The sequence below is a fragment of the Gallus gallus genome, chromosome 1, assembly GCF_016699485.2.
Source record: "Gallus gallus isolate bGalGal1 chromosome 1, bGalGal1.mat.broiler.GRCg7b, whole genome shotgun sequence".
Taxonomy (NCBI): domain Eukaryota; kingdom Metazoa; phylum Chordata; class Aves; order Galliformes; family Phasianidae; genus Gallus; species Gallus gallus.
In genome coordinates, this window is record NC_052532.1 from 173,163,326 (window position 1) to 173,189,420 (window position 26,095).

The 26,095-nt window shown below is 33.6% G+C and overlaps 1 protein-coding gene across 8 annotated transcripts in view; it reads right to left on the reverse strand.

The window, feature by feature from the left end:
* Positions 1–26,095, reverse strand: part of NBEA (neurobeachin) — a 470,888-nt gene that overhangs the window by 288,161 nt on the left and 156,632 nt on the right. For 3 of the 8 annotated variants that reach the window (XM_015277544.4, NM_001252140.3, XM_025152939.3), the window contains exons 25-31: positions 23,017–23,025; positions 20,506–20,686; positions 19,338–19,468; positions 17,718–17,825; positions 15,997–16,165; positions 14,528–14,623; positions 1,862–2,300 (exon numbers count right to left, since the gene is read on the reverse strand). In XM_015277544.4, coding sequence (XP_015133030.2) covers positions 1,862–2,300; positions 14,528–14,623; positions 15,997–16,165; positions 17,718–17,825; positions 19,338–19,468; positions 20,506–20,686; positions 23,017–23,025 — 1,133 coding nt within the window. Of the gene's footprint in view, positions 1–1,861; positions 2,301–14,527; positions 14,624–15,996; positions 16,166–17,717; positions 17,826–19,337; positions 19,469–20,505; positions 20,687–23,001; positions 23,026–26,095 lie in introns of all 8 variants that reach the window. The other 5 variants (XM_015277560.4, XM_040704875.2, XM_025153000.3 and 2 more) reach the window with 3 other exon arrangements.

A 26,095-nucleotide genomic window follows, 5' to 3' on the forward strand; every position in this document is an offset into this window, starting at 1 on the left:
GTTTCAAGAAGAATCTAATTTCTATTTGTGCTCACACAAAAAAGAGGTTATAGCCAACCTACTGCAATCCTCTCTATGAGTATTTAATGCTTTTTAATAAAGCTGTACTTCAGGAATTTAAACTCATCACTCCCATCATTTCGATGTTAAGTTCCCTCTAAAGGTTATAAAGACATTTGATGAGGTAATATGCCACCATGTTAACTTAGGTTTCTAGCATCTTGTGTATTAATAATAAACATCTGAATGGATTTTTTTTTAAATAACCAAGATAGAAGCTTAACTGAATAGGTTCCAGTAAATAATCTTTTTTGTGCTTACAGTTAGCTGCTATTAATCTTGCATTCAGCATAAATTTCTTCACTCCTTGATGTACAGAAAGATATTTCTAAAATTTTGGAATATGATGGCTCCTCATAAAGGATGAAAGAAAAATTCCTGACCAGGGAGGAAAAAATATTTTTCACTTCACACTGAAGTCAGTGTAAAATTAACACATGCAGACTGATGAACAAGAAATATCCTCTTAATGAAGCATTTGCTAAGTAAGCTTCCTCTGAAATGGCTATAAGAGCTAAAATAACATTAGAAAGGGTGAAATTCATTGCAAGTAGGGCATATTCCACTGTTCCCATCTCAATCCAATCTTCTTTGAGACATCAGATGTTGATTGTTTATTGAATTATTTCGGAAAAGCAGCCTCTGTACTAATCTATACATACAGACAAAAGCCATCAGCTTTTCTATGCCATTCATGATGAAAAAGTGCTTCACTTTTGTTCAAAAATTCTCATGCATCTTCTTGTACTTTATTGTTTACTTTATGCTAGAAACATGGATTGCATATTGTTATTTCTTAAGACTTTAATGGAGACAATTCTGACATTTTTGTAGGTATTCTGTAAATGCAGATGGATTTTTTTTCTTATAAATCATAACAAAGCTGTTCAATTGTTTCAGTTTCCCTTTCCCTTAGAATTTTATTTCTTGTCACTACAGGAGGAACTGATTTTTAACAACTGTCCTGTAAGTTTTGAGACATATTTTATATCTTTAAGCTTTTATTCCTCCTATTTTCTGTTTAGATTAAAAAAAAAAAAGTTTTACAAAGAAACTGCAGGTATTTTGTTCTATCAGAACATTTAATAACATCAGCACATGAGTTAAATCGTTAAATCTTTGTGCAGCTTAAGGTTGAGCCCACAGTAAAAGAGGTTACACTTCTCCTAGGAGATTGTTATCAGTTGCACATCTTACCCTGAAGTGAAACTGTGATAACTGAGATGGGCTGGATATTTAATGTAAATTTTTCCCATTAGAAGTTTGGAATCTACAGCCCAGAAAACAAGAAGAATTCTTCGTGTAAATGTTCAACAATTCATTTTTCAACTCTTACATTTCAGCATATTTCCTTTTTAAAGACTTAGGTCTGGTTTCCACTATGACTATACAAATCACTTGCCATGGTTGAAGTATCTCAGTACTAGGAAAGAAGTACAGTGATGGACCCAAGATTTAAGCCTTTTAAAGAATATTCAACGAATTTGTTCTGTATCAGCAGATACTGCTCTCCACCTTCACTAAAATGTTGTTTTAAAAGAAAAAAGATTTTACTGCAATAATATTTCTATGAAACAGGCTTGTTTTATAATTAGTTTGGAGTTCTATTCACTGCTGACAGAGAAAACCAAGGTGAATCACTTTTGTCTATTCCAGGCAGTCTGATTTGCTAAAAAACAAAAGGTGAAGTAATACAGCAATTTTGTAACAGTCGAATATAAAACAATAGCAGAATAACGTTTGAAAAATCCTTCAAATTTCTGAATTTAATCAATATAAGGTAATGAATCCAGCCATATACCTGTCAAATGAATGAAACTGCATGGGAAGAATAGCCTGAGCTTCTCTCTTCAGAGCAGGATCAGGGTAAGGGATTGGATCTGGACCACATTCTGCAATTTCAACTGGGGCTGCCACAAGACTTTTCAGTATTTCCTTGACATTGATGCCTTTGCTTTGGCTGATACTGGATATTGATGATGAGGGTTTCAAGATTTCACTGGGGCTTTCAGTTAAGCTCTCCTGAGATTTCTTCACTTCTGAAGACAGAGTAGATAACAGTTCACTCATAGCATCAGGGCCTGTGCTGGTCTCCAAGTCTGTCCCATTCAAAATATTAGGCATCTGTTCTTCGCCAATTCCTGAATCTGTATGAGGAATAGAGCTTTCCAGCTGAATATCTTCAACTGGTGTTGGTGTTTCTTTATCTTTGATATTTTCTGGAAACACAGTTGGTGTCTCTGCAGTGAAATAGAGATTTTGAACAATACTTAGTTAGTTAGATTTTTTTTTCCTACAAATATAATTAGGAAGTTTGTAATACAGAAATTTGTGTTAGAAAGCCCACAGATCTTAGTAGTTTACACCTGAAAACTCATTCTGCATACAAAACATTTTGGTTTCAACACCTCTTTGGCATACATAAAGACTTGTGAGGGGGAGCCCAAAGTGCAAGCTCAGAGACATTTTGATATTACAACCCACAGCTCATATAGTAATCAAATACCAGAATACTGTCAGGAACAACAACATTAAAAATCATGACTGATAGAAACTGCATACAGGTATCACTTGTGAGACTACTGTAAAAGAAAAAATGCAACCACTAATGCATTAGGATTACAAGAAAAAAATAGGATATTTATTTCTGTCAGCAAATCTTAAGCTTGCATTCAAAAGAAAACTGCTAGACAATTAGTTTGCTTTGTCCTTTTGCTTAAAATGCACACTTTTCACATTTTACACACATATATACGCATTAAATTCATTATATTTATTTGTACATGAATAAAAAAGATTATATTATTCATTCCTTAAATAACTCCCTTCAATACAAAAGGCAAAAATTCTGGCAAATGTTAAGAATAAAATAAGCTCAGCTTAGAAGAGATGGGAAGACGGGAAAGTGAAATCTGTTGAGTTTGGAACATTTCCAGATTGAAATGGACTTTACAACATCTTGTAACCGAGAAGGCATACCTCTATTCGTTATTGAAGCGAAACAGGCAACAACTTCATTAGATAAGAATAATTTTATATGATCAGAGGAAGGTTAACAAAGGTGATTAAACTGCATATTCATCTTTTTTTTTTTTTAAATAAGTTAGCATTCAAAATTATTTTTTTTAAATTTCTTTTCAAACAATGTTATTTTCATTGAGTCAGTTGCACTGATAAGAAAATGTTGCTCACTGATGCATGAAGGAGATATACTTTTTCAGGGGATGGTTCGGAGATAATAAGTTTAGCTATTTTGGAAAATATTTTAGAAACATACTGAGACTAAACATTACCTATCTAATTGTTTCAAACAAATTATCCATCAACAATATAACTTTAATAACAAGCACATAGCTAATTGCTAACCGTGTAATACAATCAGGTATAAAGTATTTACCACTGGGACATACGTGTCTGTGTGTGTACATACCCAGAAAAAAAATTCCATTTAAGATTATGTATGCGTTTGAACAAATTCTACTGTAAAATGAATCATATTTACAAGTGATGAAAAATAGATATAGATAGAAAAGAATAGCTTTTAAAAATACAAAGCATAATGGCCCATTATATGGTATATGGTTTTCTTTTAACAGCCATAAAGGTTGAAGCCACTTCCTCCTTCTCTTGCTCCTAATTGCCTCAAACACTTCTTACCAAATGGATATGTGCCTTGTTTTCTGAAGAAGGAAGTAGAAACAGGATTTATGAGCTGCATTTGATGCACTTAGCATCTGCCAGTCAGGAAGTAAAAAAATCCATAACTACTTAGTACTGCCCATATTTGGCACAGAGGGACATCTGATCCACAGCATGAGCCTAATGAATTTTCTACTTGTTTGTCTCTTTAAACTTCATCCCTCTAAAGACAACACTTCTGAACCAATGGGAAGAGTAAGACTGATGGTAGCAGATGACTACTGCCCTATTTAAGCAGGAATCGCATCTCTGCTGAATATTCTACTTGCCTGGGGAGACGGCTATGTAAAATGCCAAAACGCCAGGACAGGATCCACAGCTTACAAAAGTTTGGTTACAGTTACAGGAATTACGGCATTGTATACAAAGTTGTGACTACTTTGTGATAATTCAGACTCTGACTTGAACAGCTTGAAGAGCTGAGTGGCAATTTATTACTGCTAATAAAGAATGTAAAAAATTGTGTCCGTAGCTTCAGGGAGCTAAATGTTTTGACTCATGCTCCTTGAGGAAAAGATTCAATTTATAAAATCTCCTAAGAAAATATTCTTTCAGTGATCACTATTACAACTGTTTGAAGCACAGCTGAAAAACCGAACGCACAATTTGGGCCTAAAAGATAAATTATAAGGAAATGCTGATTATTCAAGTCCAATAGTAAACAGCAAGAAAAAAACTGCTGAAAGTGAAACAAAGGTATATTGTTATCTATACTAAATAAAATAAGGTTCCATTGTTACATAAATGAAGAAGACTATACATAAATGAAGGGAGATTATAAGGCAGAGTTAGGGTACATATAACCTCAATTTTCATTAAGGTCAGTGATGTCCAACACAAAACTAAAGGCAATAAAGCTTGTGGAAATGTTGTTCTGGAAATTCAAATGCCCCAACAAAACCAGAAGTAAAATTTAAATGTATCAAAACTGTGGGAATTAAGTGACTCTAAACCAATTTTGAAAAAAGCAGTTTATGAAATTAGTGGCGTAATTGCAAGTACTTTTTGCCAGACATGTAAGTAGAGACAGCAATACATGACTGGAGAATACCAAACGTTTTTTACCTGTTATGAAATGGGGGAGAAAAAAAGATTTGGGTAACTACAAAAGTTCAACAGTAAGCAAGATTTCAGGATTTATTTTGGAGTAAAAAGTAGGAATGGAGTAGAATGCCAGAAAGCTAAACTAAGAGCTTTCTTAGTATTAATTGGTCAAAGAAAATACAGCCAAAGAAGTAAATTTCAGCAAAGCTAGAGTGTTACAAAATATGACTGATAAGAAGGGCCCCTGGACACATCAATCACTGAGTAATTATTCAGTTACCAATACCACACTGTCAAGGAAAAGGCAAACATGATTCCAAACTTTCCAGAAAAAAGTTATTCCTAAAACAGCTCACTATTAATGGCATTAGAGAAGACTTTGGTAGTTTCATGATGGAATACTGTATGCATTGCCATATTTGAGAAAGATGACCATACAGATGCATTCTTGGACAAAAGAAAGCAAGCGATTATTGCAGTATAAACATAAAAAAGGGCTCAGCTGATACAGTCTGGCCAGATTAATGCTGGAAGTGTATAGAGCAGCAGTTATTCAGATACTTCTTTGGATGCAAATCCCAGAAAAATAATTTAAGTTAGATGGAGTGCAAACCCACTACGAACAGCAATCCGTGAAAACTACATGAACACAATGCATTAACTCAATTTTCAAAACATCAGCAAGCCAAATTCATAAGGGTTTAAAATGTCAAATTTACTTTTTGTAAATCAAAATAAAATTCAGAACGGATAGAACTGATTAATAATTTTTCTCAAATAAGTATAGTTGCAAAGTAGTTTTTGTGAAATTCAAAAAAATATGTCTAAAAATACATATCATACTAACCATCTGCATTATTACCAGTACTATTGTAGGTAAATTGTGAGCTCTTGAGAATGGGTCACAGAAAACAACAAATGTAAGTTGCAGCACTACAGATACATAAGTTTTATTCTTCATTTATAATTTGGAATATGACTTCTGTAACTTTCAGAATTCAGGACTAAGGAATCAATACTTGATGTTGTTATGCATTAAAAATCTTAAACCTGAATTGCTTATGCTTTCATAAAAAATCCAAAATACTCAAAGCAACTTAGCAAACTGATAATTTTAAATACAAACAGGAGCAAAAAAGTAACTGATTACATCTGTCGATGTTAGCGCATTCTGACAGCAAGCTTGTAAATTTTCAACAAACCTCATCAGTTTTGTGCAGCACTAGGCCATGTCAGTAGACAAAGCAGAAACATTGCTAGATCTAGTGATCTTAACCCTGTCAGAAACACGCAGTTGGAAGCCAGATGCCTTCCCCTTACTGTTTCTCATTGTAACTAATGAGTTCATCTACTACATTATGGGAAAAATATGAGCTTAAGGTAACTAAATGACAGATTGTATATCTGGTAGTCTCATCCGTCACACTCCTTCCCTACAGTATCTTGTTTGCTGGTGATTTATGAAGTGTAGTGTATTCATTTTAACTATCTGAGATACCTAAATAGTTACTTCACTGCCTCTAAATGCCTGAACAATGCAAAAAAAATTTAAAAAACCCATCCTACACAAAAATAAGATGAAAAAAAAGAAAACAACTGAAAATCTTTAACTGCTTGCACTATGGCTGAATACATTACTTTCCAACTCAAGAAGTAATTTATATGAAAGCTGCACTATTCCTGTCGTTGTCAAATGTCTGATGCAAGCAATGTAGCAACATTTGCTAGCGGATGCTCTGGAGGCAGTTCAGGTATAAGAGTTGTTACCGCCTTCCAGTCTGCAAACGCACTGGAAAATGTATGCAGTGTTCTCTGTACAGCTTTCATGGCACTGATAATTACCTTATTAGGTGCATTTCAAATACTCCTCCTCAGTATTCTACAAATTTTCAGGGGGCATACAATGCAGGCTGAAGAAGCTTTCAGGCCATCAAGGACATGATATTACAGCTTCCTTCAGATGTGGCAGTCAGTTAATCAATGGCCAAGCTCTAGGCTATAAAGTGATAGTGAAAATATTCTTCCTAGCAACACTGATCTACTAGTTTTTGCAAAGGAAAAGCGGCACAATTATACAGAAATGAAGAACTAAATATGAAGACAGAATCAAAGAGTAGTAAGGATTTGATTTAAAACTATGTTGAAAGAAGTAATACAAAAGGGAGTTGCAATGGAAATATTGTCAGTCAGAAGCTGAGGCACAACAGTGAGAAGAAGAATCACACGAGAAGAAACATTAGCATTCCAAGCTGCTCTGTATTTGCTCAGTAACTTTGGTCCTACTGGCATTTCTATTTCTATGTGGAAGTTACAATAGGCCATAGTAAAAAAATCCCTATATAGTCATGTTGGTTCTTGCCCGACCACACAATGTATATTCACTTCAGCAGCCTAGAGAGTATTATTACTCCTCATTCAATAACCATTAACAAAATTGGCCACATCTCAGTAATGGAATTAATGGGATTCTGTTATTTCTGAGGCAAGGTTATCTGAGAATCAGTGAATTTTATTTTGCAGAACATATCTGCAGAAAATAAAGGCTCTAAAATGGGAGCAAAACGGAGCAGGAGAGACAGGATGAGGAAATCAAGGTTAGGAAGTCAGTCAGAAAGACCTTGCATGGCAGAGGACAGAGCTGTTAACAGACTGTTTCTCCGCCGGACACTTGCAAGTGCATGTCTTCTCTTTTTGCTTACTGGAAATTACTCCTATTTGCTCAAATTCCTTATAAGTCTTAAAATATTGTTTTTCCCCCACAATCAATCCTAGATTCAGGCAGGGAGATAAGTCTGCTCCTTCTATCTTCTTCAAAGAAGGAGTATTAAAAAGAACACTTAAAACACCTAACTCTTGACCTGTTTAGGCAGTGCTTTTAATTAAAGTGTTGATTCTGCCTTGATATCATTTTCCTTACTCATCAGACATCACTCACTTCTGTATTTGAAAGAAAAAAAACAACAAACAAATAAAAATTAGGAACAATATGATAGTGTGTTTTCATTTTTCTAGGTCAATTTCCCTAGTTTTTATCAGACTCTATATTGTTATTTTTATTTTTTGTCTTCTCTAAACTCAAAACCCACATAAATAATGAGACTCTTTTCAGTGCAATGGAGGAAACAAAATTATCGCAGGAACAGATACTAAGTCAAAAAGACAAAACGGTGGAGAGAAAGAAGAAAGGTGTGCTTCTCAGTGTGTTGGATATCACAGGCTTCTACCTCCTGCCCACACTTGCTTTTTCTTCTTTCTTAACAATTTTTTCAATAAAAATAGATGAGTTTGTAGTTACCTGTATTTCTAATCCACTACAAGAAAAATGTTTTTGTTTAGACATCCCTTGCAAAACTACTAATAAAAAAAAAATTGTCACAAAGTTCACATTACCTAGCCAGAAAAATTAAACAGTCAAGCACAAAATATTTTCCAAATATGAACATATGGTGCAACTTATACTAAAATCATTATATTAAGAACTGCTTTGAAAAAAATGAAAGAACTTTTAAAACATCTGCACTCTGTACATACAAATCAAAATATTACCATTAATTGACCAAAAATTTTAAAAAAATTACAACTGCTTCATGTGATCAATCAATTGATAATGAAATATAAGTGCAACTCTATATTCTGATGCCATAAGTTGTTCATGATATAGTAATAAATAAGTAGGTGGGATATATTTTTTATAATCAGGCAAGCAGTAAATAATCTTGAATTGGATGCAGAAACTCAATACAATTCAGCTTTACCATTCACACGATTATCATCCATGTCCCATATGTACATGCATATGTACAACTAGATTTTCTATCTATTCTATCTATCTATAGAATCTATGATTCTATGATTTTTGGAAGCTTGAGCTACAAATTTTATCAGGACGCTGTGGAGGCAAACGGTGTTTTGAGAAGCAGGGTAAAGTAGTCCAGTACTATACTGTGAATTAGACTGCTATCCTTCTGCAAAACAATTAGTTTAAAAATAGGCTGGAAATCTACATGCCACAACACTAGGAATATGAATCACGGTGTAGCAAAGGACAGAACTCTGGGTTTTGTACACCAAAAAGATCAGGAAAACTTGATGCTTTACTTTCCTCAGATGAAAAAGCAATTTCTGCTTCTATCAAGAATAATAAAAAAAAAATCAATAGCTTTCAGTCCACCCACAGCACACACCTTTAAAAACCTGCTCATTTACAGTGCTTTGGGAAAAAATACAGACAGTGGTATCAAGGGGGATGAAAAGCCAATCCATTCTTGATAAAGTATTGTGATAAGCCACATACTGTTTTTCTCTGCACAATGTGATACAAGGTGAATTGAACTGTTACAGTGTTTTTATTTCCAAAACAGTCCTGAATATAAGTGATAACATCAAATTTTTACAATGATTTTTTTTTTCCTTTTATTTGCTTAGTATTAACTGTGTTCTCAGGAATTTACAGTCTGCCATCTGATGTGCAAAAAAAGATTATTCACACATTTTCACTGCTGGGGACATGGAAGTACTGTTGAAACAATAGTTGAATAGACCTTCAGTGTAAGTGAGGACAGCTTTGACAATGATCAGAATTGAGAAAACTCATCTTAGTGATCCTGACCACCATAACCAAAACTCCTTTAAATTCATAGCTGTAGCTTGAAGAGGTTAATTTATTTTATATAATAAGGCTGATTAGCTTCTCTAAACAAAAACACAATGCTCATCTATTTTTTCAAGTCTTATTCCACTGATAAGATATTTCTGCTCTAAAAATATGCTTTGATTACCCTCTGTCTGGTAAGAGGAAGGGCTACTCTCAGTTTTCCAGTCTTGACTTCCACACTTGCCAGACATATGAGATTTTCATACCAATTTTGGGAAAACATCCCAATCTTATCACAGAAACTGAGAGGAAAAAAAAAAAAAAGAAAAAAAAAAAAAGAGTATTTTCTAAGCTATTTAAGGCGTTGCCATTCTGGAAATAAAAATTTTATCATTTTACACTAAATCTACTTCAGTCACAAGGAAGCTGACCAAAGGGACAAAGACTGGTAAGGATGTCTTGATGACTAATCACAGAACTTGTTTAGCACTGAGTGAGAGAAGACAAAAATTATGACAATAATGGAAAAAGAGAAACATTTTTCAGGGAGTACAAATCGTATGTCAGATGATATCTAGATACAAACAGAAAATTTTGTGCAGAGCTTTTAGTCATACTGCAACACTGATAGACTTGGAATACTAAGAATCGCAAACAAAGTTTTCTATCATCCTTGATTGGTCAGGTGAAAGCAATCCCTTTCTAGAAAAGATTTTTTTTAATGCTATACCCATTTTTACTAGCTCCATATTTTAATTATAGAACGTATGTTAATCAGCGTCAATTGGAGAAATCTGATGAACCAAAACATCTGATGATGAACCTGTCTGTACGCCAGGGAATATTTTAGGTCACTCAACAAGCTCTTAAGTTTCAATAACAGTTGATCCAAAGTCTCTATCTTGAAATCTTCACAAATACAGAGGAACTGTTATAACGTTCCAAGTCTAATACATCCCAATTCTTTTATATTGTGAACAGAAAGAAGAAAGACTGGTAACATTTAATGTTTTTGGACTGTGTTTCTTAGAGATCTTTCAGAAGCAAGATAATAGTTCTGATCTGGTTTTTTTTGTTTTTTTTTTTTAATTTGAAACTGTGATAATAAATTTCTCTAGAATAGTTGCTCAGATTGTACTGCGTATCTCAGGATTGCTTATACAGATTAGCTTGACTTCACTTTATCAGGGAACTGCAGAGCACAAAGGAAGAAAGGTACGCCAGTGCTTGCAAATTAGTTGACTTCTCTCCTTCAGGAAACATCCTGTTTGCCCAAGATCTGTCTTAACTGATTCTGAACTTCAAGGAGGACCAGTAAACAGGCAATGTATCTTTGAAAAGATGAGAAAGACTAAGTTTTCTCCAGAGTACCCTTACAAGCATTTGTCTTTGACTGACAACTTGCCAAGCTGTCAGCCTTAGAATCATACAAGCTCTTCATTTATGCGATTGGCATCCAGCCATGAATAACATGATGTATGAAGATGTTGCAGAATAAATAAGGCAACAGTAGGGCTTGTACGTCTGTTTTATGTCTTTTTCTTTGATGATATACCTGAAGGAATTACTCAGTATGTGGCACTCGAAGCAGCAGGTGGAGTAAGCCTGCAAACTCATTCATAAAACTTTCTGAGCAATACCATGATAACTTTGTGAAGATTACCACTGTAAATCAAGGTGCTTTATAAAGTTCCATTTTAAAATTTTGGAAATTAATGTATTCATATTTAAGATTTTATTTAAAAAACTAAAGTGATGAAGTTCAGTAACCTGAGCTAAGGAGGATTGCTTTTGACTCTTAATGCATATATCTATGACCTAAAAAGAAAAGAAGCTTGCTTTCATTTTACAAGTTTTACTTTGTTGAACTCTACACAGATTATTTTAGAAATATTATAGATCCCTTAGATCTATCAGAAACTGATAGGAGAAATTCAAGCATTTGAGACAAATGTACAGCAAGGAATAAATCTATGAAAAGAGACATTTTTCTTCTTCCCATGGATCAGCTTATAATGAAAAAAAAATGTAGCATAATAGAACATTATAACGAAATAAACTTTTCTCATGCTAGGTGGATTCGACATTCAACACAATGACAGAATAGTAGAGTGGACACCACTGAATTATTTTTTTTCTTCCTCTTCCTGGGTGTGCCTTTTCTCCTTTAAGCAGTATCAGATAACATATAGTTTATGAAAAATACTTGGTTCACAAACAAAAAGAATCCTTATTTTAATGCCTACTAACATTTATAAGTAGAATATATATCCTTGCAAAACGTTTTAAATTCTTTTTAGTAAATTCTATGCTTTATTTATATATATAATCATCTATAAATTGGGAAAGGCCAATATCTATAAATGATGAGAAATGAAATGTTCAGCATCAGGTACAATGGTATTTAGAATTCCTAGAACCTGTGCTTGACAGCTGCTGCAGTTACATGTAAGAAGCATGTAGCAATCACACACTGTAATGTCCTTGAGATAAGTATGGTCTCACATAGACTCAGATATGTTTTAATAAAAGATAATGTCAACTGTACAGTAAAAGAAAAAAGCATCGCTAAAAGAACGTCATTCTCTTATTTAAATGCTACTAATATTCTTATTCCTATTCCATTCACCCCTCAAGCTTTCTGCTCTTATAAATCGATTCCATCTACTAAAAATCCTTTTCCTTTAAGCAGCCAATCAGTCTCGGCAAGTTCGTAGAGATCTATCATAAAAAACTCTTGTACAGTTCTAAGAGTAATAATACAGTTTGCTGTATTGAACTGACAAACAATGCATCCTTCACATCCAATTAGTGTCATCTGGAGTGAACAAAATATAGATGCTTTATTTGCACGTAACAACTGGATTTTTATTCACATTTTAATAAAAAGGATTTGGCTTTAAAAACATACATTGACTTTTAAATGTTAAAATTAATCACTCTATAATATGTTGAATTATCTTAAAATGTAACTGTAGTTTATGTGGTAATTTTCATGTATTACATGTTTGCTGCCAAAGTCTGGAAGCATGTCACATCACTAAAAGGAAACTGATTGGCTAAGCCACTGGAACGAAAAATTCTTGAAATGACAAAATAGGTTTTGACTTTAAGCCTCTTCTGACAGTGTTGGCATTTTTTTTTCTTTTCAGTTCTTGCTAATGTTTTTCAAGACTGAGGGACTGTGCTCAGAATTTAAAAAGCAGAAACTTTTCTTCTCTAGTGGCATTTGCAGTTTAGAGATTAATAAGCAGTTGGGTATAAGAAGCTGAGACCTTGTAGATTGAGACCTTGAAGGATATAGTGACATCAACAAGTAAAATAACTAGCAACAGATAACATTTCCTTTATCAAACAATTTGATCCTAAAGCCAAATTCTTCAGTACAGCTTCTTCTTTATCTCACTCATGCTTTTTCGGTAGATCTGTTGAACCTTAAAAAGAACCAACCCAAAACAAAACTATATTTCACTGAATTTGAGGTAAAGTAAGTACAATGAACAACAGTATGGAGGATACATCTCTAATTAAAAAGGCTTTGTCTGAAATATTTTGGTGACTTTGTATGCCTGCATCCATTCTAAAAGACTATTTCTTTAGACATTTTTTCTGAATTTGTTACATCTACTTTATGTCATATAGATGAGTAGAAAAACTTTATCCACTCCTTTTGCCACTCATTATTTCAAATGTCAAACTTTGTACAAATAGCAATATAACACTTATTTTGCAAATATTTTTAAAATTGTATTAAATTTAACTTTAATTCTTTTTAATAACTGTTGGCTTTGAGGCACTCTAAATAATTCCAATTTTCAAGCACAAGGTAACCAAAATAAAATATCCTACGACTGCTATGCAGAAGCATGCTCGAAAGGCAAAAGGAGATGAGAAAGCAGGATATAACTGTTACAGGGTATTATTCTGTAGTATCATCAATGATGGATTGAACCATACCCATATAACTATGACACAACAAAGAATATGACATAACAAATTGAACAATGGAAAAAAATATATGTTTTTCCTTTATGTAGTGGACAATAGACATTTAAATCAAAATTATCAACTCTTGCTTACTAGTCATTAGAATTTAAAGCAATGTCTAACATAAGTACATGTATCCATGAAAATTTAAGAAATGCTAGATTAACATTGTGATTGTTTAATTTGCTCTAATGAAAATTTTGACTTAAAGTTTCCAGAACAGGATACAATATACATAGCATGAATTACATTATTGGTAAAGTGAGAAGTTAACAATTTCTATTTATAAGCAGGATGCAATTTTAAATCTCCTCAGTGTTTTTTAAGTCAATATTTTTACCCATTGAGATTTTGCAAAATTACACCATGAACATTTTCATCAGATTTTTAACCTATATCACATTAATTTATTCACAGTACAGTGCATGCAAATAAATGGGAAAATATACGTGCAAACTTTGCTAAAGTTACAGTCAGGTATCCTATTGTTTCAAATAATGACATTTGAAAAACATGTTCCCTGCATTATATTGTATCATTTGAAACAAACAAACAAACAAAAACAGGCCCAAAACACATAATAGCTGCTCTGGTCACAGAAGCGTTCTCTTTCAAGAAAAGCACAGCACAGCACATTAACTTACAAGCATAAAATAATTCACAGTACATACAATATCAAAGCTTTACATACCATCAAGAAGGCAAGAAAAAAAAGGCAAGAAAGGAAGGAAAAATAACAGGAAAAGGTATGGGGAAAGATGCTACTGCAAAAGCTCTACATATTTTATGTGGTATGCAGTAGTTTTTAGAATAGGCCTGACTTTGTTTTTAAGGACCTAATAATATTGTAGCATAATAAGCAGAAACAAAAGGTATGTCAAATTTCCAAAATCCACTTTCTCCTCCTCACTGCTCTTTTATAAAATTTAGTTCATAGGATGTAAAGTTAATAAATTGTAGCAAAAGTGGGAAAGAGGTTTCCTAGAGAAATGTAGTTAAAGTTTTGAAGGTGTCATCAGGTCTGATCTCCATGTAACCTGAGGCGTATACTTATTTATCAACAATTACATCACAGTTATTTCTTGAATTACATTACATTAAATAAGAACACCCAAACAGGTTAGGAGATGATGTTAATATTACCTTTGTAAAATGAGTGGGCAAAGCTCTGCTCAGGAATTAACTTGGCAAGGAATCCATGGTTCAAACTTGGGTGAGGGATAGATGGTATGACCACAACTGTGGAGAAAATCATGGAATCAGATGTGAGCCAGCTAGTATTCATGTGTGGCCTGGTCCACTGTGGATCCATGACAGAAATCCTATCTCATTGAAACATGCAAATCTGGTATTATCAACAGAAAAATGCATTTCTAAAGGAAGAAAACAAGTTCTGTGTCAAGAGATAGGAAACAGCGTACCTATTATTAGGGCACTTCAAAAAGCAACATTCATGTGGGAAAAAAAGACATATATATGCACAGCACATACAGAAAAGACAGTTATGAGTAAAAAAGTTCACAGAAGCTAGCAGCTTTTTATTGCAGAACCATAACATAAACACAAAGGCACAAACAAAAAGATTATTTCTCACAATTGTTTATGTACTACATGTTCATGTATTATATTCAAAATGGAAAGCCTTTAGGGAAGTGAACTTCAAAAACAATGCGTAAGTGGTAAATTAAAACGTAATGGTTAATCAGAAAACAATGAATAAACAAAAATGTAACATAAATTGGAACATACAATCAATGAAGAATGAATATTAGAAACTCCATAAATGATGAAAGTAATTAAAATTTAATACAAGAAGAAAAACATACATGAAGAGCTTCGCGGACAAGTTCAATTATTGTTTTCAGCTCTTTTAGCGCAGAAGGTACAGTTATAAACAATCCCATGGGTTCTGAAAGACCTACTGAACTGATAGTGTAAAGTATTTGAAAGTTTGGATCCCTTATTTCTGATAGGCTCTGACAGCTGACAGGCTCCCTCCCACTCAGGCTGAAGAAGGCCAGTGAAAATAACACTACTAATGAAAAATCATAAACAGATCAAGAAAGGCAATAGAAACGATTCCTTTTTTTAATGATACTCTTTCAGTAGGCTTTTAAATGCAGGCACCAACACAGTGGACTGCAAGGAGTCCACAGTAACCACCCTTTCAAAAGCGCACTCATTCAAACTAACAGAGCTCACACTTACACTTGCGAAAAGCTGTTTGCTCTTTACACATTTCATTGTAGACCGTTAAAGATATGTGCTCTTACTAACAAATGACAGACTAAGAATTTGTGATCAACTATCTACTATCAACTATCACATATTTAGCCCAATCAGGCACGTTTTTTAATATACAAATTAAAGAAATGAAAGCATAAAAAGCAATATGCAAATGAAAATCAGGTGTACTCCATAAGAAAATACATAGAATAAGTGAAATTAGCCAATATACATTAAAGAACCAAATCATTTTAGAGAAACAAAGTAGCATGTAATTTTCTACTGTAATTTTAAACTGTTTGAAAATTGTTCGTAGTAAGATAACTACAGTTCTAAAATATCTAAACATGAAAATGAAAAAGAACATTAAAAGAAAACAAATGTACCTGTACTTGTTGGTGAATTTATTTCTTGTCTGATATTTCTACCTGCCTGGCTCCCAGATCTTGCTGTTTCTCGTTGTGGTTCTAGTATATCACGGTATTTGGAGACCATCAGAACTGAAATAAAGTAGACTACTGCCAAAGCTAAGAACTGAGCCTGTTTGCTGTCATCCTGTGTTAGAGAAAAAGGAGCAGTTCTATAATACTGGACATTTCCACTGAATTTTCACTCAACATCATCTTAAAGCTTTATAAATAATATCGTTCTGAAATGTTACATCTGTTAACATAGTAGGAGATGGATTAATTAGAAGATTTAATGGACTTCCAGTGAAGTAATATGCACACAACATGAATTAAGTACTTAATCTTACAGGTAATTTGAAAACTACTCAAATCTCCAAGACAGTGAAGTCAGTGGGCTTTTCATACTAAAGGCTTTATTCTTCTTTGAGGGTGCTCTTAATTCTTCTTAACAGTAATGACAACTGACCTCTAATACCCCAAGAATGTTGGGGTAAATCTTTTGGACTACTGGTCCTGCTGCAAGAAGTTAAGGGGCACTGCTGAAAGGGAAAATTAAGCTTGTTGATGCATTACTAACTAACAATGGGTAAAATACAAAGGCATAACATATCTGGTAAAAAAATGAGGGTTATGACCATGGTCATCTTTCCAGCAATAAATATGGACTCCATCTCATATGTTCTGAATTCTTCAATAGGATTGTTATCAGCAGCAATCCTAGACTTCCAGGACTCTATGTAAATGTAAATACCAGGACCAGAACTCCTTTGCTGCTTTTCTTTTCCACCTACCCCAGTGCAGTCTGCTGTTCTACAGCCACTACGTATTTCTAGGGTATGGCCTTACTTGATCTCAAACTGCTTTGCTTCAACTGAAAAGTCTTTTATCATGGGTGTTTAATTTGGTCATATGTCATTGCAACCCTTAAAATAGCTGCAAATTCTATCACAGATCTGTCAGAAAACACTTTCCTCTGCTCTCTTCTCTACGTAAGGAAAAAATAGATGTCAGATGAACATCACACAAATTCAACCTCATCCTTTCAAGATGGTGAGATCACCCTGACAGATAAATGCTTTTGTTTCAAACTCAACTTTCTTCTGCTGAAAACTATTCCTAGATCCCATTCTCAATCTGCTCAAGTTCAGGCTGGAGAAGTTTGTTTTTTTTTAAGTCTATTTGTAGATACATAATAATTCCAGTTGCACAGCCTTCAGAAACAAACAACGTTGTGGCAAAGTTTTATGGGAAAGAAGTTGATATCTGACAAACTTTTTTATACATCTGTATGAAATAGATAGATTCAGCAAATGTAAAAAGTGGCTTTAAAAAAGAATTTGTTGCAGTTCTGCAATGCATATAATAATTCTTCCTCCTACACTAGTTTGAAAAATAGCTGACATTTTTTAGTAATACAGTTTTAATTTAGGGCAGAAATGTTTTATTCTAGTTGTGATTATTTGACTAATCAAGTCTAACTGCAAAATGAAATTATGTACTAATCTCAAATGGATTACCAATGTGATTTTAAAGTGCAGAAAGAGGCTAGCAGTAACAAAGTCGTGAGCAAATGGTTTGCTGATAATACATAAAGTGTGACAAATGAAGGGTATTTTTAATTTTGGAACAGTGAAAATCTCTTTGAAAATATAAGTGACAATTCTGAAGAAGAAAGAAATGCAGAGCCTACTACTCACCACATCACGAAAAACAACTGCTCGTAGACGATTGATATCAACATCCTGAAGAAGCCGATCAGGGTCTTTTATGGGAGAAAGATTGCCAGGGACATTTTCAAGGGGAGTCTACAAACAAAGAAGTTGTGAGAATTTTTTTCCCCCCAAATACCTTAATTCAAAGTGTTTCTGTTAGAACTTTAATTTGATAACATTTGTAGATACCACCGCTAATCTTAGATGCTCCTTTGCTAGCAATGTGCTCTCACTATTAGACAAGACTTCTACAAATAAAGCAATGCTTTGAATTACCGTTGTATTCCTAATTATTTAGATTAAAACTGTTAAATTATCTCAGTACATCAGAACAGTATGCATGTGCACCCATAAGGTGATTTCAGATTATAGTTGCTTCATAGCAGCAAATCATTTTTTACATGTATAAATTTAAAAACCATGAGCAGAAATTTTTTCAAACAACCATTTATTGTACTTCTACTGAGAACTGTTACAGCTGTTCACAGAATAATTCCTATTATTGCAAAGGCCTACAGTAGTGTGCTTCATTTAAAAAATGATAATATATTACTAATGATGCTTCAACATCTGAAAGTATCATTATACAGATTAGCACTGCACTGAATATGAAAAAGTGAAAAATATCATTTTTTTTTCTGAGAGTTAATGAAATAACATTGTGAATGTAGCTGAGTTTGTAAATGCTATTTGGGAAAGGCAGTAGAGTGAAAAAAATATTAGTTACTAATGAAAATCCTGTTTCAACAGGACAAGGGGAAATGGTTTCAAGCTTAAAGAAGGGAGAATTAGATTGGATATATTGCAAATGTTCCTTACAGTAAGAGTGGTGAGGCACTGGCACAGGCTGCCCAGAAAGGTGGTGGATGCCTTATCCCTGGAGACACTCAAGGTCAGGCTGGATAGGGCTCTGAGCACCTGATGGAGCTGTAGGTGTCCCTGCTCACTGCAGGGAGTTGGACCAGATGGCCTTTAAAGGTCCCTTCCAATTCAAATGATTCTACAATTCTATGAAATTATAATACCCAAAATAGGAATCTGTTTTGTCAGCTAAAATGTCATATTTTAGTCATGGGCTATATTAAATTGTTTAAAATTTTAGTTTAAAGATTCACAAATTTTTGAAGTTAAGAAGTTAAAAAAAAAAATCAATGAATTAATGAAGCTGTAATTATGTATTAAGTAAGTTTCATTCAGTCAAAAAGAAAATACTGATCTCTACTGAGATCTCTGTTGATTTTACTGGGACCCAGATGTCCCACTGACAGACGTGATTGCAGAACTTCATCGTAACTGCAGATGCTTTGAGTGAATAAAAAACAGCTGAGCAGATATATAGGAGAGATGTGAGGAGGGGAACTTGATTTTTGAAGACAACAAAAGCAGGAGTGCTAAAGCTCTTTAAAAATGTTCCGGTATACCCACTGTGTTAACATTTTCTTGTTTCAAGGAATACCAAAACATACCTTCACTTAAAGTCAGGTAAGAGCAAAAAGCTATTTTGCTGAAGATTTTGCCAAATACTCGAGAAGGCAGTTATAATTATTTTCTGATCAAAAAAAGAAATGGTACAGTCTTGTCAGTGCTGTAACAAGACTGGATTACCTTGGTTGCTGCTGAAGCAGTTACACCCTGGAGAGCGTCCTGAGCTTTACTGCTGATTAATGAAGTCTTGTTCACTCTCTCTCTCTGCCTTTGCCGACACTCTAAACAATTTCTCACAGCCACGCAACAAACTAAAAAAGTTATGAAAATGATACAAGTCAGAATATTTCTCAATTATTTTCCTAATATTGAATAGTAGTCAGTATATGTCAATAAGCATGTCCAAATAGTAAGAGAAAGGTGAGAACTGCAGCAGTTCTCACATCCAACTGTGTTGGTACTAAGAAAACATTAACAGTGACACACTCATTTCATTCTTTTAGTCGAAAATCTTTATGCTTTATATAACTGCTCTACCACTATGTTAAAATTTGAAAATGACTAGTGTCTGAATTGGAGCTGTCATATGTTATCGATCAGTTATCAATACTTAAAATTTGAATGAGTTTATGGTCAGCTGGAATCACTGAGAATAAACCACCAGATTTATATCAGTAACAAGATAATTATCAAGAATCTAGTAAGTTATATGATTAATAACAGGACAAAATCCAAGTTGAAAGATTATTCAGCATTTGACAGATGAAAAGGTATGTAGGGGCACAATATTAAAGAAACAGTGTCAGACGATAGTCAAAATTTAATGTTCACCAGGATAGAATGATATAATAATTGGAATTATTCAGAAATTTTTAAATTTCCCAGATTAACTGTAACAGCATATAGCAAATGGTAAATAGTGAAGACAGATTCTAAGCTGTTGCAGTACATATTAAGATCTGCAGTCTGTATACACATCCCAAGCTTTTAATCTTACATAGCCTTGAAGCAGTCTTCCAAACCTACAGAGTCTTGGATAAGGTCTCAGTAGGTATGCAGCAAAACAGTTAGCAAAAACATTTTTTCAAAATACATTTTAGTTTATATTTTTATTCCTTGAAAATGTACACAACCTATATAAAAGAATGAACAATTTCAGACATGCCATTTTAATACACTTTTGTGCCTGAAATGAACCAACCTTGAAACAGTGACAAATCAACAAGAACAGATATTTTTATTTCATCACATCACAGTCAGTACAATAGTGACGTGTGTCACCATTTGATCTAGCTTGAGCTCACTGATCTGTAAGTAATTATTTAATACGCACTGTCTGCAGACTTACCAAGCCTCAGGCACTGTCGCATTAGACCTCCAGAAGACATGTTTTTTTCAGCTTCAATCTCACTAAAATTTAGAGAACTGGCAAATACCAGAACGTCAACCATTGCCATCAGACGGCTGAGAAAAGTTACTGCTGTCTCTGCTGACATTCCTTGTGTCACTTCAATATTTTCCAGTTCAGTCTTTAAAAGGAGATAATTGAATTAAACAGATTGAACACAACAGGAATAGAATGATGGCGTATACATGTACAAATCTAAATTGTTATGCTTAATGATATACATTGAAAGTTATTAAAAAAATCTCCCATTATTACCATTAAAGTAAATTGTGAGTGGAATTCAATGTAAGATAGAATGACGAATGAGAAAATTTACATTTACATACTCTAATAGGTAATAAGAAGTCTAAGATAAATGGGAAAGCTATACAGACAAAACGTGGCCAGATAGTAAAACTAGGCAAAGGTGCAAGATACACTTCCATTCTTCTGTAGGCCAACCAACCTGACAGGTAACACATTAAATGAAGTCTGCATAGCTTCCACAGTCCTTTAGACACACAAGAAAATGTGAGGACTGGAGAGTGGAAAAATAGCGTGCAGTTCTGCCCTGCTTCCATGAACTGATTCTTTCCAGGGAATGCTTACTATTGTATTATTAGAACCGCATCAATACTCCTGGAGTTGAGAAGGGATGGTTTACTCCCTCACTACAGCAACAGGGAAGGTGTGAAAATGTGACCAGGTACATGGCATGCAGCTTACATTTCCCAGAAAAAGACCATTTCTTTTCTAACGTAGTGGCATATTCTCCTTAATGGAAATCCACAGAAAAATGCTGAATGAGCTCATTATTTCTGAAATCTAAAAAGGGGTCATGTTTTTCTCCAAGAAGATATTTTGATGTCTAGAGTCATGTTTTCAAAAGCATTCAAACGTCTAAGAGTGCAGATGAGTGAGCAAACGTTAAGTTTAATTAACAACAGAATTGAAAACTGGATTTAGTGGTTGACATTGTCCACATTGATATGTCTAAACAGTATCTTAAAAATTGTCTGCATGTTGCCATCAAGATTTCAGATCACATGGCTTTTTTAAATACAGTTTGGTCACTTGGAAAAGCATCACTTCTGTTGTGTTTGCCACTTTTGCTGCACTTGCTTAGAAGCACATATGAGAGAAATACAACACACATTTTATGCCATTAGGCACATTTCAGAAGAAAAAGAAATATTTCTAAAAAATGACTACACTTATACATGAGCTACTTTTTAGAACAGCTTCGAGTATAACATGAAGACTGCAAACTGTGCCAAACAGTATTAAGGAAAAAATGTTTTTAAACATGTAGGATATTACATGGCATGTGTCATCACAGTGATAGATAACACTTCATTTAATTTCTCCTACGGACGTAACATGTCTGTTACAGGAGTGATTTGGGAAATGCTGTCATCTGTCTGATCTGACCAATGAAATCAGACAAATGGTAAAGTGACAGCTCCTAGAACTACTTCCAGTCTCTCTCCTTTTTCCAGGTCTCCCTCCTTGGTGTGCACCGTATTCCGACATTCTGGAAAAATAAGTTACTGTTTTTCATAAGAGACTGGAACGTTGTTTTTAAAAGCACTCATTCACAGAAAATAGATCTGAAAAAACCTATAGCTATAACAGTCTGCTAGAAAAAAATCATATGTGGTTATAGAAATTCGAACTTTGAACTCATGCTTCAAATAACATCAGGTTTGCTAGCAACCAACTGACTGCCTGCTGTTGATTTCTCATTTTAACTGTATTTTATCAATTGTGATCTTAAAACCTTCTCAGTCTACCACTTGCAAGTTATGAAATTAATTCATTTTATAAAAATAAATATATTTTTGGTGTGTTTTACCAAGATTTTTGTAAACAGTTAATTGAAGAAAAATCTTTTCTAAAATTTCTCCAATTTTTTTTATATATACATAGAGGAAAAAAAAACAACAAAAAACTGAACAGTCTTTTTGCAGAAAAACTTACTATTAGCTCTACTTATTGAAACAGTACATTAATATTCTAATAACATCTAAAATAAGATCAATTGTTATCAAGTTGCCCTCAGGTACTAGCTATATTTTAGATTGGAGTAGTTTAAGACTTAAGAAAGGGAACTTATCACCACCTCATGTCTGAGCAGGATAGTTCAAGAGCTACAACAAGTATCCCATACAATTACACATTCAGGGTATCGAGATTTTTTTTCTACTGAGAATCACATTTATAACTTATATTAGCTCACACACCCTCCTACGTTTGGTCCTCTAGCTAACCTCAGTGTCATATATGACAATGCATTAAGTTACTGAATGGAAACATGTTAGGAGAAATTAATAAATACAGCCAACATATTCTTACTCACACCCTACTACATGACATAGGCAAATAACAATAAAAGAAGCCAAAATGCTAAATGATCAAAACCAAGCTATTTTTGAAAGTGCAAAAACTGAAACTTACAGTGGCAATACTAACCTTAGAACCCTGGACATGCAACAGACAAAACAGACAACAGATCACAACAATAAAAGAAAAAGAAAATTATTTAAGTTAACTAAAAAAATACAATGCAAAATTGAAACAAATTAGTATCTTGGAATTATACATTTGTTTGATTTATAATTAAAACAGCGTAACATTTCAGTTCAGCATGAACATTTGAAAATAAAGACTTCTAGAGATAGCTATGTACAAGGAAAGAAAAACTGTAAATCTTGCATTATTATAGATTTCATGTAAACACTGGTTCTTCCAAACCAATGTATATATTTTATATATTATATATACATAGAGCAATTTTATGAAGCAATGTAAATCAAAGTAATGTTTTCACCAATTATATAGATATAAAATGAGCATTTTACAACGACCCATTCAACTGAAATGTAATAAAGTAGTTAATCTTTGTATGAAGAAGCAAGTAAGTATAAAATGCTCTGACAAAATGATCATAAATCACGAAAAAGCAAACTTGGTTCATGCATAATGCTCCTTCCTTTGAAGCAACACAAGACAGTTCAATGATATATTTATATGTAATTACACACACACATATATATATATATTATGCTTGGGTCTAATTTCTTCAATTTAAACCAACACAATGTTGGATACGTGAATGCTTTTGAACCACTGTAAAACATTAGAGATTTACCAAGCCTCAAGACTGAGTTAGTCTTCAAATTCCAATCTTTAGAACTGAACTAGTGTGTTATTTTTTTATGTTTCAGTTTCTGGTACAAGCATTTTCTTTTTGCATTGGGCTAGGAAGACATCCTTAAGCTTCCTCTGGTTGTGTTTGAAAAAAGAAGCAAACATTTTAAGTCAATATTTTTATCATTTAAATAGTGCAAAACTCTCATCTGGCAGAAAGAACAACAAGTGGAAACAAACTGATTTTTTTACTCTTGAAACAGAAGATATCACACTCAGATATCTTTTAAATACAGCTTCCTCTTCTGTAGCTGGATTGACAGTCAACTTGTTGCTATTTTCTCAAGATTTCTAGCTTAAAATTGCTTACCAACACTACACACAAAACACACATAAAAATATATAATTTGTCTTTTAATCCACATATTTAATAATGTCTTTAAATGTTTGAGTTCTGTAGACAGCTGCTCATATAACATCAGCAGTCCTCAGTTCACAATTAAGAGCTACATTTTGAGGTGCTGCAAGGGTGAATTAAAATTCTAGACTTTCCAGAACAAATTGGAAAAAAACTAATTTCAAGGGGTCTGGAAATTTACTCTCAATTGTCACATTTACTTCAGGTCCACAAATGTATTTCTTTTGCCATACTCCTTGAATCTTTGTCACAACTGCTATTCTTGTAGTAAGCAATAATTACTTCAAATTTCTGGTTTGTACACAAAATTTATTATCTGCAAACCTTCTTCCTTAAAGATCCCAAATATGCTCACTTAACACTTGCACACCATCTTAAGAATGTCTCCCTTACAGCTGTAATTAAAAATAACCCTCAAAGAGCACGCTCACAAAAGCAAGAAAACAACAAATCACTATTTTATATTTTTATCACCTCTCTGTAATATTCTCCAATTCCATAGGCAAGACATTTGGAATCTACAGTAGAACTTACTCTAGTTTATACTGTAAAGCAACAAAACTGGTTATAGTTTTTGTTAATATTTGCCTTAATTTAATTTCAGTTTACATGTATAATTCACATCCCTTTAAAAACACTAGCAGATGAAGCCAGTCCTTGCACAGATGCTGAGATAGAAGAGGTATATAATTGAAAGCACGGGAAATACAGAAATGTGGGAATAGTTTATAGTGAATTACAGAAAACTTTCCACGCAAATGCATGACCTTCACTCTGCTTGAGTCAGTCATATACCTGTCTGCTTTGGTTTGTTATCACGGACAATGCATTTGATTATGTACATGAAAACAGTTTTTCCTTTCTTCTTCCTATTTGTATTTAATGGCCCCGAATCATGGCACTCTTCCAATTCACCTAGTCTGGAATGGTTTGGGGAGAGCAAGGCAAAAGGTAGATTTCTGTTGCAAGTATTCAATACCAAATAAATTCCTGGATTAAGATTTCCCAGTAGAGCAGACAAGTGATAATCCTTCACCTCACCTAGAAACACTGTTATTTCAGTAGAAATCCTAAATGTGCAAAGGCGAAAGTCTTTTTGAAATAGAAAATTCCCCAATATTTTAAAGTATTTTAAGTATTGTTCTTGCAGCAAGAGAAGGAACACAACACAGAAGCTCTTGCACAAAAGCAAAATAAAAATAAAAATAAAATTGAAAAATCCACAATTCCTCCAATATTTTGAAAATAATTTTGCTAAATTTAGCTCTTGGTTATTTTCTGCTGAAACTCTAATTAATTCAAGAATCCAGTATACAGTGTTGATTTTACTAATGAGAACTAGGCGAAATGCCTTTAAAAAAAATGAGATGCAGTGAGACATATTTATCATCAACTATAAATCAGATTGTTGAGAAGAGGGATGCTCAGGACTTTTAAAGAACTAGCAGCCCAGAATTAGGCTACACCTGAGCTCAGACTGACATAGTGGAGTCAAGGAACTGATAGGACCAGGAGATCAGGTAAACGGTCTGTGCTTTTGTCTGTCATTTTCTCCAATAGAAAATAAATAAGATATCTCATGAAAAGAGGGAGGATTCAGTTGCAGGTTAACCTTCATTACAATCTACAGAGCTTCTGCAGATTTGGTTAGCCGTCCACAGGATGTCTACATCAGAGTTAGACAAATTACTTTGTTGAGAAGATCTTCATTGGCTAGAAATCTAGTATATAAGAAAAATGCTTCAGCAGTTACCTAAATTTACCTTAATCCCTTCCTGAATTTCATCATGTCTTATCATTCTAAAGTAATTATGTGGGATGTCTCTTATTGTTTGTTCTGTAGCATTCTTGCCCTCACATATCGTTATTAGTATAAATACTGTAGAACATATATATATATAGTATATACCTATATAAACTGTATATATATATATATATACTATATACTGTAGTATATACCTATGTATATATATATTATGTATA